Below are 14,908 nucleotides of genomic sequence, written 5' to 3'. Positions count from 1 at the left end.
AATTGCTTTGTTCAAATCAAGCAGCTACAGTTTTTTTTTTAGGATTAATCATGGAAAGGAAAAGATGATGATCATTAACAAAAATGCTACATTAATGAGCTTTAAAAAACATTAATGTAGAAAAACAGTATGTTTTCTCAAGGAATTATCCAACAGATCACCGCTCCACTCCAGTGACTTTTGACTGTACATGTTAAATATCTGAGTGTGCTGGCTGTGGGGAGTGTTCATTACAAGAACCATGTCCAAACCACCATCTGGTGATACCTTTGGGTGGTACAGCTTTCTCACTCTACATTGCACTGGCAGCAAACGGGGATAACAGTGAAACATTCATTGAATCCTACTCAGCATAATTAAACTGTATTAAGTTAATTACACCTGCTTCCGTCACGGTAATTAAATGGATAGAGTTCACCAGTGCACTAACCTGTCCCTCAGGTATGAGTTACAGAGCACCCGAGGGATAACATTACCATCGCTGCCAAAGGCCTGTCTGTTGTTTCTTTTGAGGGTTTTATTCATTTTCTATCTGCCTGCTAGGCCCAGGAGGGTTATTTTGCCGCAGGGGCTTGTGGACTTAGGTTTCTATCAGTGCCCTTCAAAAAAAAAGCAGAAACGTATTCTTAGAACAATGACCGAACTCCCTTGTGAAAGTAAGCTTGCGTCTGATCCCGTCACAGGAAGGTTAATGTGGGTGCAATGATCCAAGGACCGCCATCTGTCCTCGGGGGTTCTCCTTTATGGTGACAGCAATAGCTCATTCTGATACTTCTCATCATGACTCCCTCTTTGGACAAGGGCTTGGACTTGTGTGCCGGGCAGAGGGCATGTTGAGCTGTGCAGGGCTGCCAAGCACACTGCATGATGGATGAGGGGAACAGAGCTAGCTTCATCAGTGAGACTGTTTCCCAAAATCATCTTGAGGCGAAAATGATCACACCCTTCTAATAGGACAGAGATAATCTTTACATCATGATATTGTTGAGCAATGGGGCCCAGCCCTTTACTCTTGAACACCTTGTATTTGGCTGCAGCCACGTCACAGGAATGATAAAGATTAACGCTCCTTCTAGAGGAATCTAAACATGCGGGTCTTCCCCTGGCTGGTAGCGTAGTTCCTACAGTAACAGGTACAGATGGGATAGTGTATGTGAAAATGTGTGGGCAAGAAAGGAAACACTTATTGTATCCTGCCTTAGATTTACAGAGGCAGGGAGAACGTTATTGACTTCTTCTGATGGTTAAGTATATTGAAGCAGTGGGCAATAAAGAACTGTGTGTAAAACTCATGACATTCACCACGCAGGCACACCAAGTAGTAAACCATTCCAAAAAACAAATACTCACGTCAGCTTTATAGCAATCGTACAGGGACTACGTGCTGCACTTTAAAGGCATGTGCAAAGGCATTCTGCAGTCAGATATGAGACCAGCCATCAGATGTATTTTTAAATGATTATTCAGACACTCGTAAACAGTATCTTCATTAGATCCGAGTGAACTACTCTTTGCGGGGACAACTGCCACAGATGATACTGACACCTCACATTTCCTAAGAAACTGCACTGTAAATAGTAAGTGCAAAGTCTTCCTCGTGTTAGTTCTTTGGGGATGTCTCCCAACCTGACTACTACGACTGCCTTCTCTATTCTGAATGACAGCGGTGGCCTCCAAAACTAATGGAGGGTGAAGATGCATGCAAACAGTGTTCTGGTGAATTAAACGGGAAAGCTTCATTGTGTTTGTACGGACGCTGTCGAGCCACAAGATGAAAAGCACTGACAGGTGAAGGGAAAATTTGGGTCCTGGCATTCATTTGGATGTTACTTTGACACGTACCACCCACGGGCAGCAGCTTCTCCCAGCAGGATAATACAAATGCTTCGAGAAACATTACCAAGAGCTCAAGGTGTTGACCCGACCCCCAGACTTAGATGCGATCTATGGAGGGCCCAACCTGAAACCCAGCACCCAAAAGATCCTTTGAAAATGTACGACACAACACAGGACACCCCCATATATCCTGTGTCCTTCCGCCTAGGGGCGACCTCCACATTATTCGACATTAGATACGCAGGTGGTATAAATGTTGTGGCTGATCAGTGTATGTATGGCATTTGGGGGTAGGAGCTAGGGACAGGTGGATGCATGGAGGAGATGCACAATTTGTCAGTTTCATAGGAGAACAAAGTCATTCCATAAACCGTGCCATTTGGCGTAAGTGAGTACAATGAGTACAAGTTGTGCAAAAGGGGAGAAAACAACCCTGAAAATGGCAGAATTTATCTCTTGGATTTTGAGATAACACCCCAAGTCAAGATTTCCTTCTTCAGGGACTATTTTAACAAACCATCAACCCTCCTGTTCCCTCTACAAATTTTGTGCAATATTTCGTGCTGTTTTACAAATACTGCAAAACTGCCAAGGCTGTAATTTGCTGTGTGATAATTTGATTAAATATGTATTATTAATGTCATTATGATGAAAATGTGATACGTCAATGGCACAGTTAATGCACAGTTCAGCTTGGTAATCCTATTTTCGCCTCCTGCTTCACATGTTCCATCTTTCTGTATATGTTACTGCTCTGAGTCAGGGACTGTGTTACATGTGCAGGAGACCACCTACCCTTAAGGACAGAAATCAAGTTCAGCAGCGATGACCTCTCCGATAGACTGGTTTAAATTAGAGGGCACATCTGTAGAGCATGTACCAGAGTCCATCAAGAGCCCTGTCATGTCCAGCAGTTAGCATTATCTTCAAAGTTCAATATGTGCAGCCTTGAAGGACGTGAGCATGATGAAACGATATCATATCACCACCGGATGCTGATCGTGATTGAACATATCAATTGTGACCAGGATTGCAGCACATCTAGAGACTTGATGAATTGTTTAATGCAAATATTCAAGGTTATCAGTCACTCATACACACACACACAGACACACACACACACACACACACACACACACACACACACACACACACACACACACACACACACACACACACTGACACTCACACACACACGGGCCTGCTGGCTGAGGTGACGAGGGATTGGATGTCAAAGCAATGCCATCTTCTATACTTAAACCCAGAAACAACCTCACTGTCAGCCAATCCGTTCAACGTGACCGCAGACGCACGCCAGCAGGTAAACAAGAGGAAAGAAGATAGGACGTCATCACCTGCCCCGGTCTGACCTCGACACACAGACCATGTATGTCCGAATAGTTAGTTATCTAATTGTGGATATTTGCCGCTCGTCGGTCTGTTCACAGCAGGACACAGAGTGCAGACATGAGTGCATGGCTTAAGCATGAGCTAAATGAATGAATAATTAATAAAGGAAGAGAAGAAACATGTTAAAAGGAGATTCCATAAGAGATCCCATAATATTTCAATGCTAGGGCACTTGCTGCTTTACTTGGTAGTCGTTTCGCAGCTTACTGGAGTCTTTTAACTTTGCTCTAGTCATTAAAATACTGCGTTTTAAGACAGGATGCTCGCTCAAAAGGCAGCCTAATTGGAATGGCAACACATTAGCCGTTAAGTACGATATCAATATTACACAGGGCTGTAACACCTCAGTCTAATATGGGACCGGCATCTTGCTCTAGCTTTTCCTCCTCTCATTGCCTCCTTTATGTTCAAAATGCCTGATTTTAATGACATCGTGGTATATGGCTCACCAATATTGCTATGGACATTTTGTCACTTTAAGTTATATAACAATAAATCCAATTTTAACTGTCAGATGATATGTGAGAAGGTATCAACACAGCAGGAATTGCATACCTGTTAACAGAAACCTCCCTCCTCTTTCTTCTGTGTTCATTTGTGAGAGCAGGAAAGATTTTCCCCATCATATTATCCCTCCCAGGAGTGGGCAAGTTTTGGTTTCCTGTCCAAATGATTAATCTTTCACATTATTTCGCAGAGGGACTCATAACACCATAACACTACCTGTGGACCCAATTACACAACTGACAACAGTATCAATGCAACTCTCTGACTTATGGCAGCGTACATACAGCTACCTTGGCCTCGCATCCATATTATTGAGATAATGCAGAAGTGATCTGCACAGATTAGCAGCCCAATGTGAATGCATCAAGCTGCTGATGATGATAAAAAATGTCACCAGGTAGCTGTGACATAAAAGTCACCCGGCAGCAGGTTTGCTGCAGAGTACAAAGTGAAATGATGTCCTCTGTCTTTCCTAAGATTCCCTTCATGCCACATTATAGAGGCTGATGCAGAGCGCCGTGTCTCAGAGAAATTGAATGTAAAAATTACACCTTTAGCGTTGAAAGATTAATACGAGTCAGGTCCAGACTGAACACACTAAATGGTCTCTAAGCCCAACTAATCTGCCAGCTACACCCCTAGTGACTTCATTGCTATTCATACCATGGCCTCTCCTCCCCGTCTTTCACTTCGGTGTACAACATAGTGATCACAGGAACATGCTAGAGGTGCCACACCATCCCTGATTGCAAAAATGCTGACTCTCATAAGACGACTCTTGACAGTAGTAGCAGGTCAAATTGCCAGCCTGGGTGTTTTTGCAGCAATTAGACAAAGTGCATTATATTCACATTATCATGCTGCCACAAGCACTTTGGGTTAAGGTGCAGCACTGAGCATCTTGTCTACCCTGCAAGGCAGCATTATTCACACTGATGAATGCTGATGAGTGTGCTGCAAACTCCTGAAATTTGCACTGAAGCTGTGTTACCAAGGATGTGGCATTCTGTGCTTGGTAAACAATGTTACTGAGGTGTATGGGTCAAAGCTGCGCCTCTATGTGTGTTTACTTGTTTTGCTGCGGTGGCCTGCGCGCTCTGCTGTGCTGAACAACATGATTGTGACAGCAATTGACCAGCAGTTGTTGCAGAAATCCCAATAATGATATAAAAAACCAAACAACACCCATTCAATTAGCGATCCGCGGCTCTGGATGTATTATGTAAACATAACCAACGGTACAGAGTGGTAATCAATCATGTCTGTTTGTCCACAGCTAACGGCTGAATGCTGTGACCAGAGTGCCACGGACTAAAAAAATGTGTGATTTTTTTTTTCTAAAAGATTGTTTTTTAGGGCACTGTTCTCTTACTGTGATTGATGGCAGAAGGTAGCGACAATAAACATCTGGAGATGGGGAGTGACATGACATATTGCAAAGGTCTTTGGATGGATTTGAAGCAGGATTTAGTAGTTGCATGGCTACATGGTACAGACTTAGACCAGTAAACCCCCAGGATACCCCACATACTAGTTGTATTTTTCACAACCAAATGCCAAAGCGTGCTCATCTAGTCGTGTGTATTTTTGACACATTAGACGTTGTTGGCAGCATCAGAGGTGAACAGGTGTGTTTGGTGGGATGAATGAAGACATGGCATAGATTAATGACTGGAGTCTGCAGCAGACCATTATATTGAAGGCCACTGCTGCCCACTGTGGGTGGGTGGATGTGTGGACCTTGACATGGCCAGCTGCTAAAAATAGACAAAGAGAATAAACAGGCTGCTGCTATGGTGTGTTTCCTCCCTCTTATTGACAATAACACACACACACACACACACACACACACACACACACACACATACACACACACACACACACACACACACACACACACACACACACACACACACACACACACACACACACACACACACGGACACTGAAGCGCTCACCGATGCAGCCACACACACATCTGAACACACTGTACTCTTCCAAAGTCTTCCACTGAGCCAGTCCTGGGACTTCCACAACTTTGAATTTCACAGCATAATAAATGACATCCTTGAAACCTACATTTTATTCCAGCCGTCAAATTATCATGGGAACAGGCAGCAGGGAGTGGGAGAGAAAGCAGATCCGTTTTCTCACCTTGTCCACTGATGTGTGTGTTTTATTTTATTGTATGTGGGTTTTTTTTTATTTGCAAGTATTCAGATCTAAGGCAGCTTTCTATTAATAGAAAGGTGTTCCACACTGATTGGATGCTTATTATAGTAATTTAAGTGAATGTGACTTTTGCTCTCTCCCTCCTGCAGAGGCTCACAGTAAATTACAGCGTTCACATTTCTTTCTTTCTCTTTTTCACCACTCACACTCATTCTCCATGCAAGGCATAATTTACTTACTTGCTTGGATCTGCTGAGCATCTTAAAAGGAAAACATTTTTACCTTTTTTCCTGTGATACACCGCCTAATGCTTTCATAGCCCAGTACTGTCGGATATTCCCATCGTGAAGCTCAACATGATCGATGCAGTGCTCCTCTCCCTAATGAGTGTGTGATGAACGGATGATGATGATGTGTCTCTCTTATGTGCTGACGGCATCACAGGCAGGAGCTGCGGGGTGCAAGTGTGTCCGCGGTGTTGTTTGGATGATGGAATGGACACATTTTATGACAAACTGAAAAGGGGAAAATACAGCAGGCAGTGACAGCTCAGGGATGAGGCAGCCAGTGTAGTCAGTCATCTCTTTTTGGTCCGGGATTGATGAGAACACACTGAAGGTGGCTTTGATACCAAACAGTGGTGAGCTCCTCGCTTTTGAGTTCATCTTGACAACTTCCTTTTGCTTCATTTCATGCGCAGACTTTGAGTACGTGCGCGCCATCACTGTCAGACCGTGTAATTTATTCTGATAAATACAGACACCAAAGGTTAATTGACTAAACAGCTGATTCAATCCTTCACAGAGCAGCCATGCCGGCTATCTAAATATCCAACTCTTTCTGGCTCCGTGGCCCAAAGTGTATCTTCAGCATGATGCTACAATTTGGGTTGCTATGGAAACAGCCCACACAAGCACACATGCCCACATGGTGGACAGGAATTAAAAAGAAAACCTCATGAACACCCTTTAGTCAGAAAAAAAAAAAAACATTTTGTAGTCTTTGTAACCTGCCGAAAAGTTAGTAATTATAGATATCAAGCTGGTAACCAGAGTTATTCCGCCCACATGGTGGAACGCCAAGCTGCCTTCAACTCCCTGGAGTACTCATGCATGCAGGTGGTGTTAGCAAAGAGCTAGAAGCATCCACTGCAAGTATCACAATACTTCACATTTCTATTTTTCCATTTGATTGTTTCGGATCAACATCAGTGCCACCTCACACATCATGACTCATGGGACGTCTGAACGGCTGCCAGGCTGATAATAATAATTAATGAAAGAGGGCACAGTCAATTACCCTTAATCATTTATCTGTACCCTAAGTAATTAACAACTATGTCATCAGAAGTTTTGCTGTCAACAGCGGAATATTTCACGCCTGTCAGTTAGAGATCACAGGCGTCACTGCACCGGACCCGTGAGCTGTCACATGTGATGTCAAGGGTTAAAGGGAAAAATTCAATCTTTAAATCACGTCTTTGTCTAACATTGTGGATTTGTGGGAAACCTCTATAACCCTCGTGCCAGAATCAAGAAGAGACAGCTTACTATATGTCACATGTGACTGGCAGGGATTGAATGTGCAGCTGGACCACGTGCAATCTGCGTGTTTACAGATCTGAAGATGCCCAAAGCCGCTGACCTTCAAGCATCAGTGTCCACAGAGTTAAGACATAGTATCAGTGCACACAAAGGCTCTGTTTAGTCAATGCGGCATTATTGATCACTTGTCACTGGAAGGAAGGAACATGGAAGGAGGGGGAGGGGGAATCAATTACACATATGCAGCGTATAATCAAATGTCTGAGAAAAAGGTGCTTAGCTAAGGGGAACTGCTCAATTGACACATATGTACGTTCTGCAGGGAAATATCATTGCATACCGAAGACCGGATACTCATATGAGCCGAGAGAGGAGAGGAGAGGAGAGCCAGCAGTAACGACTGGAGGGATAATAAAGAATAGCCTACATAATTTAATATCTGTATTTATTCATTTCAGAGCAGGGAGTGGAGGGGATCATTATATATTGATAGCTAATGGGGATTTGATTTGGAGGCATGAGGTGGATCCGCCTGGGTTTCATCCATGGCTTACTGCGGACTGCTCTCTCAAGTGGTCAAGAAAAAGGGGGAAAAGGCTCTTGCTATTTCCTCCAGATCAGGTTACTCACTGTAGGTCAGATGGAAGAATCTCAAATGGTTTGCTGTCTTTGAGGTTTAGTTACTAAAAGGTGACAAAACAGAAAAAGAGAGAGCAATTTGTTGCGTGCAAATTGCATATTTCAGTGGAGATTCTTCACAGCAGTGCAAAGTGAACACCCAAGGTTTATTCTGCGTTAAAAATCAGTCATTCCACTATAAAAATATATGGGGCATTTGTTTCTATGAGTGAGCATGCATTGTGATTCCTTATAGCTACTCAAAGAATAAAAACATGATCTTAAATCAGCCCTCCACACTTTTTTTTGCAGCCAGAATTCCCAATCAAACACCACTGAATAGATCGAAGCCACCACTATTTTGTCCTGTTGCCCAGTTCCGATTTGGATTTGAGCTTGTGTGGTAGTGGTGCAGCCCGTGTGCGTCCCTCTGCTCCTCCTTGTGTAGTGTACAGCGGGACACTCCGCAGTTCGCTTATCCCGTTCCTTCCCGTTGCCTTTTACGCGCTCGACGTCTGCAGCTACAGTGATTCAGTGAGCCTGTCTTTAAGCTTTTGGGTGAAGCAGGCGCAGGACTCTTTTCCGTTTCTGCCCCCCCACCTCACAGTGTTCTCGATGGCGAAAGAGGACACCAGCTTCTGTTCCGGTGGTCATATTTAAGAGGAAGACATTCTTTTGCTTTCTTTTTCCCCCCTCCTTTGATTTTTCAACAAAAATGTGGGACGCGCGTTCTCTGCGCTGCGTCCACGGAGAGCTTCCTTCAGTCTTACCCGCTTGACTAAAGGGAGATCCCGGCTCCCTTTTCCATCCTCTGCTCCCTCCGGAACAAGAGGAGTTTGCATGCAAAAGGTGGTTTATCGCGGCAAGGTGAGACTGACTCATTTTTATGTCATATGTTGTTTTTCTGACACTACTTTGAAGTGAATTAGTGCGCCTGCCAGCATAGATTCTATAGACTCTTTTTGCAGTGAAGGTAGGTGGTGGACTGTGAAGGCATCAAAAACCTTGCTGAACGCAAATATGTTGTAGTGTAACAGGTATGCAGCAGATTAAAAAAAAAAAATCTCATTATGTATTATACTCATATGATGCTTCTTTCCATCTCTTAGAGAGGATAAATCTACTCACATTACCATTTGGAGAATAAAATGTGCTGCCTTGTGACAAATTTGTGATCCAAATGCGCAGGCAGTGCCAAATGTGACTAAAAACTGTTGCATTCAGGAGCTTAAATCTCATATAAAATTGTCCTTTTCCTAATTAAAATGTCATCTGCTGCAATTACTCATTAAATTCACATATTTACAACTTGGTGAATTGTGGACTAATTTGAATATTAAGGACATTTTAATTAAATTAAACATTGTTTTTAGCTGTTTAATGTACAGGAATGACATTTGACAGAAATATGAGTATAATCATGTTGGATAATGACATGTTAAATAAAGCTTTAGAGTGTGCTGCAACGCATGACACCTCTGTCCTTATGCTAATAACATTTGAATGGAATTCAAGGCTTCTCTGACCCATTTTGACCGACGGGCTGCACCCGAAGTAGTACTTCAGGAGGAGTTCATTGCCTCACTGGCACTGGAGTGGAGTGCAAAGCAAGGCAAAGCAGCCATATTGACTGTTAAAACAAAATCATTGATTGTGCCTAACACCTTCTTAGAAATGTGATGAAAGGGATCAATAACACTGTGCAGCTTGTTACTATTTTTGACAAACAAAATGAAGTAACAGGTGACTGTTCTGTGCCACTCGAAGACACCCGATTTAGTTTCCACTCCTGGAGATGCACAGTGTTGTACTGAAATTGATTTGATGAATGTGTCATCAGTCATTTAGTCATCTCACAAACTGTCTTGTTTGTTTTCTCAGCCATGGAGGGACTTGCCTAAAGAGGATCCAACATAACTGAAAAGTTTTAGACTTTTTTCCGGCGTCCTTTTTTTTGTGTGTCATTGCAACATCTTCCCAGAAGTCTCCTTTTCCGTCGCCATGGCTGAGAAGCTTGGACAAGCAGGACTTAAGCTCACCAACATGCGAACGGCTCCCCCGCTGCCCCTGAGCCCATCGACATCATCCGCACCAAAGCTCGCTCCCGCAGAGTCCGCCTTAACGTCGGGGGTCTGAACCATGAGGTCCTGTGGCGGACCCTGGACCGGCTACCCCGGACGCGGCTTGGGAAGCTTCGAGAGTGCAACACCCACGAGTCTCTGATGGAAGTGTGCGATGACTACAGCCTGAATGAGAATGAATACTTCTTCGATCGACACCCGGGGGCCTTCACCTCCATTCTGAACTTTTACCGCACAGGCAAGCTACACATGATGGAGGAGATGTGTGCCCTTTCATTTGGCCAGGAGTTAGACTACTGGGGGATTGATGAGATCTACCTTGAGTCCTGCTGCCAGGCCCGTTACCACCAGAAAAAAGAGCAGATGAATGAGGAGCTGCGGAGGGAGGCAGAAACAATGAGGGAGAGGGAGGGCGAGGGAGAGTTTGATAACACCTGCTGCCCGGACAAGAGAAAGAAACTGTGGGATCTCCTGGAGAAGCCCAGCTCCTCGGTGGCTGCCAAGGTAGGGATCCGAAAGTGGAAGTGTGATCACACTGCCTCCATCTCACATTTCCCGTTCACATTCAAAGCAGAACACTCCGCCTTGATCACAACACATTGCAGGCGTGCTTATTAAAGGCCCACTCCCACATGTAAAAAAATACTCATGAGTTCATCTGTTTGAATCTTGCAGCGGCAACAGTTGTTAACCTTCATTTAAATGTCGTGAAAGGTGCAGTTTTTGGTTTGTATTTGTCGGAAAGGAAGCAAAAAATCACGGTGAAGTAGGATTTACAGCTCTGGTGCTGATATATATTCGTAGTGGAATCACTGCAGGAGATAGATTTTGACTTCATCAGATTTGACAAAATAATTGGTAGGTGTGTCAGCTTCTGGTGTTGCTTTCTTTGCCAGGATAAAGTATGTCAGCAGCGACCAGATCTGGCGATGACTTGTGACACAGCACGTCTCTTAGAGGGAACGGTACAAGCCTCTTTTCTCGTGCGGCTCTATTATGTGCCAGTCTTGCTCACTGATTGGATGTGCTATTTTTTCTGGGTCTGACAGTAAGTCAGGGAAAACACAAGAAGACATCAAAAGTATGCTGCAGGTGTATTGATACAAACACTTTTCTGATACAATAGCAGTACTTTACTTTTAGCACTTCTGTTTAATTTGATTGAGGGGTGAGGTAGTCATCAGTGCTTCCCCCGAGAATACGGCTCTGTCAGTTTGCATTCATACACTAAATCAACATGATAAATCCCGTTGGGATTTTGTGATTATGCGGCAATGTCAAGGATGACAAAAATGATGACATCCCACTCAACTCCTCCTCCACCACTTCATTCCGTCCCCGCTCTGACTCGGCTCTCAATTAGGTAGGTCAACCTTGATGAAATCCAATCACTGGTAATTTACGTTGGGTCTCCAGTATCCTGATCTCATCATGAAGCAGCGGAGGGCAGGGCAAGCTGGGATTATATTCCATGTCAGAGGATCATAAACACAGGGACCTGTGTGTGTGGGAATACGGCAACATCATCCCCTCAATGTGACCAGTGCAGCTGCTGGGCTTTGTGTGAAGGCTGCTGCATTGTTCTGAGCCCTTTACATTTAAAGCAAAGGAAGTTGATCCAATTTGGAAATAATGCTTGATTTAATTTCGGATCCCTGGTGTTTCAGTTATAGTGTCATATTCATCTTTAAAACTGAAAATATATGAGGATGACTCTAGGGTTTAGCTCATTTTATGGGCCATTATACTTGTTTTTCTACCTTCCTGTAATATTCCTGTATGAGTTGTTATCTCCGAATCAACTAGTGATTTGCGATTGTCAGAGATCCTACCTCAGCTTGATGACTGTATTCACCCTTCATAGGGAAGCCGTATGTCACATGAATTAATTATGAGGTCGCTGCCAATATCTAATTTAAGCCAAACTCAGGTGACAGCAGAGGAGTAATTTGGTACGCTTTGTGATATTTAAAGTGATTTACTCCTCGGTACGGTCTCTTATTCTCCAGACACGTCCCCGTATTGCTGACCTGTACACTGTCAGGTGGGGGAAGCCTGTGGAGCCTTAAAGGGGAAATTCCATCCTAATTCAAATTGCATTGACGTTCTGCTGACTGCTCTAGGAGGAGAACTTGAAGGCGGCTGTAATGGATCAGCTGCGTGATCTCACTAAGGTTATCCACAGCTTAAAGTATGTTTGGAAATAGCTGCTGGGGCTGCCTAACTGTCAGATAGTGGCTCTCCTGAGGTCAGGGAAGCCTTTTATGGGGCAGACATCGTGTCGTGAGATCTCTTTCAAGGATGTGCCATTACTAGGCATGCGCTTTTATACAAAGCAACCTGAGCCCTTTGTCAGATGCAATCACGGAGTCGATTAGCATAGGCATATCAGCCTTTCCTCCCAATCGTTTCTTCTCTCCGTTCTCGTTTTCTGTCACGCAGGCTTTATTACATATTAGAGCCCAATCTACTGCTCTATGCCAACCGTGGCCCCGCTGCTCTAAAATAAAGGTTAAGCTTGAGAGGGCTGACCTTTTCAGCAGGGTCAATCAAGCTAGGTTTTCATTCATCAGCATTAGCAACGGCAGAAGCCACTGAGGGTGCTGGTGAATATTTGCAGAACGGAAATGATGGAAACCAAGCGGGCATAGCACCGAAACCAGTTGGAGAAATCAGCATGGAGAGAGCCACAAGTGAAGAAAGAGAGGTGGTGGAAAAGACAGTGGCAGAGGAAAGCCCTGAGAGTAGAGAGAGAGAGAGAGAGAGAGAGAGAGAGAGAGTGATGTAAGAGATGCAGTCATGTAAGTTACGCCTCAGGATGCTATGCTGGATCTTTGCAAACCTTTCCCCGTGAATTATGAATGAAAGGGTCAGAACAAAGAGGACACGAGCTAATGCAGCGGTTTATTTGTGCGACTGCGTGACTTTTGGTTCACAGCTCCATCGTGTGAGGAAGAGGGTGGAGCAGGACGCTGATTTGTTGTCTAATTCTTTCACGTGCTCGGCTTGTTACAGGTGGAAAAAAGTTTGAGTTACAGCAAGACCCTCGAGGCTTGTGCGCTATGTATGCAGCAGTTTGCACCTGGAGATGTTGGATTTCCTTGATGAATGTTGGAAAAATACAATTAACAGAGATGCAGATTTAAATCACACACACACACACACACACACAAAACACTAAAGCCTTAATCTTAATGCATTTCACTTCAGTTGGTAAAATTACACGAGATTAGAGTACAAATTGTGCTCTGGAAAATACATGAGACGCCGCTTCCATTGTTTCTACTTACTGCCGGCTATAATTCCTATTAATTCACTAGAACGTGTCATCCTTGATATTGAGCCAGAAGGATTTGTGCTGCCCTGACCTTTTTTTTTTTATTTACAATGAGTCACGGGTGTTGTACACCAAATACACTTAGCACAAGCTCATATAACAAAGCCATGTCCAAATTGCAGGGATTGCAGCAAGAGGCCTGAACTGCAGTGACTTCTACTTGAATATTTCCCTCCTTCTCAGTGTATTTTACCAATCATCATGCAAAGACAGATCTCGGCGTACGTAGCCTGTTGCTGCAGTTTGTAACCTGCCTTTGTTTTTCCACTCGAAGCGTCTTTTGTCAGTGAGACGGGGAAATGAGATTAGATGCCTCAGACACATTTGTTTTTTGTTCCGATAAACACTACAGTATGCAGAAAGTGTGTAATAAATACCAGGGCCCCACCGAATGTTTGCTCGTGATTTAGTAAGAGTTTCAACATTAACGCATGAGTCAGGCTGTGGTCCTCGTACCGTAAATTAATGCCGTTAGATGGGACATAGATGCCCACAGTGCTCAGTGTTAATAGTACAGTATGCAAGAGCAGCGCCTTTTTCCATCTTGATTTGTTTCATGCGGTGCTTTTAGACAAACCTTTCAGAATGTTATTGCAAAATATTTCAGCCTCAGTACACCAGCGGCTCGCAGAGAGAAGCACTCTGCCTTTTAGGGTTTCTTTAGTCCATTCAGTATGGACAGCCCCTGAAAATAATGGCGGAGGATTTTAAAGAGATCAATGTTTCTTCTTGCCAGACACTGGGTTGGGTTTTCTACTCCCCCACCCTCCCTTCGCAGCCAGCCAGCCACCCACCCACACACAGACACACACTCACTCACACACCAGCCATGTCCAGCCCTATGCCTGCGCTTAATGTGGATGTGCACCATTACTCTCCCCTTTATCTAATAAGCTAGTCAAGCTAGTGGAAATAGTAAGGAATGGGCTACATGGGCGCAGCCTTGTGCCGTTTGGTCCTCCCACGGTAGGAAGCAGCCACAGTCAGTCCACCACAGACACTGCTGCTGCTGCTGCTGCTGATGATTATGACACAATATGAGGAAGCTATAGCATAATAAGGTACTGGTAGCACACATTTCAAATGCCGCTCTTTGTGAATGTCAGTGTAATCATTCATGTTAATGTAGCGCAATACACACTGCTGAGCGTGTTTCAGTGCCTCATTTGTAGAATCATATATCGAATGATACAGCAGATATGACAATATTAATGCACAGCTTTAATTGTGACATGAGTAAATTCAATTTAGCATGCTGCTGTGCTGTAACTCTATAGTACTAGGTGCTGCCCGTTGTTTCAAATGACAGCAGACAGCCTCTTATTCCACATCCATCTGCTTCCTTCCAGGCTTTTACAGCACTGAAGCAAGCATTCGGCCTTGTGTGTACATTGATGTAGTTT

At 44.0% G+C, this 14,908-nt stretch overlaps 1 protein-coding gene across 1 annotated transcript in view; it reads left to right on the top strand.

Moving 5' to 3' along the window:
• The first annotated feature begins 8,480 nt into the window (after nucleotides 1–8,480).
• The window catches only part of kcnb2b (potassium voltage-gated channel subfamily B member 2b), an 88,568-nt gene continuing 82,140 nt past the window's right edge, over nucleotides 8,481–14,908 (top strand). The window contains 3 exon segments of the mRNA XM_022195024.2: nucleotides 8,481–8,954; nucleotides 9,969–10,149; nucleotides 10,152–10,672. Of these exon segments, the coding sequence (XP_022050716.2) occupies nucleotides 10,089–10,149; nucleotides 10,152–10,672 (582 nt within the window). The 5' untranslated portion in view covers nucleotides 8,481–8,954; nucleotides 9,969–10,088.

This window comes from Acanthochromis polyacanthus, chromosome 20, assembly GCF_021347895.1.
Source record: "Acanthochromis polyacanthus isolate Apoly-LR-REF ecotype Palm Island chromosome 20, KAUST_Apoly_ChrSc, whole genome shotgun sequence".
NCBI classification, from domain to species: domain Eukaryota; kingdom Metazoa; phylum Chordata; class Actinopteri; family Pomacentridae; genus Acanthochromis; species Acanthochromis polyacanthus.
The sequence above is the reverse complement of the archived record's forward strand: the minus strand, read 5'-3'. Positions and strand labels throughout refer to the sequence as shown.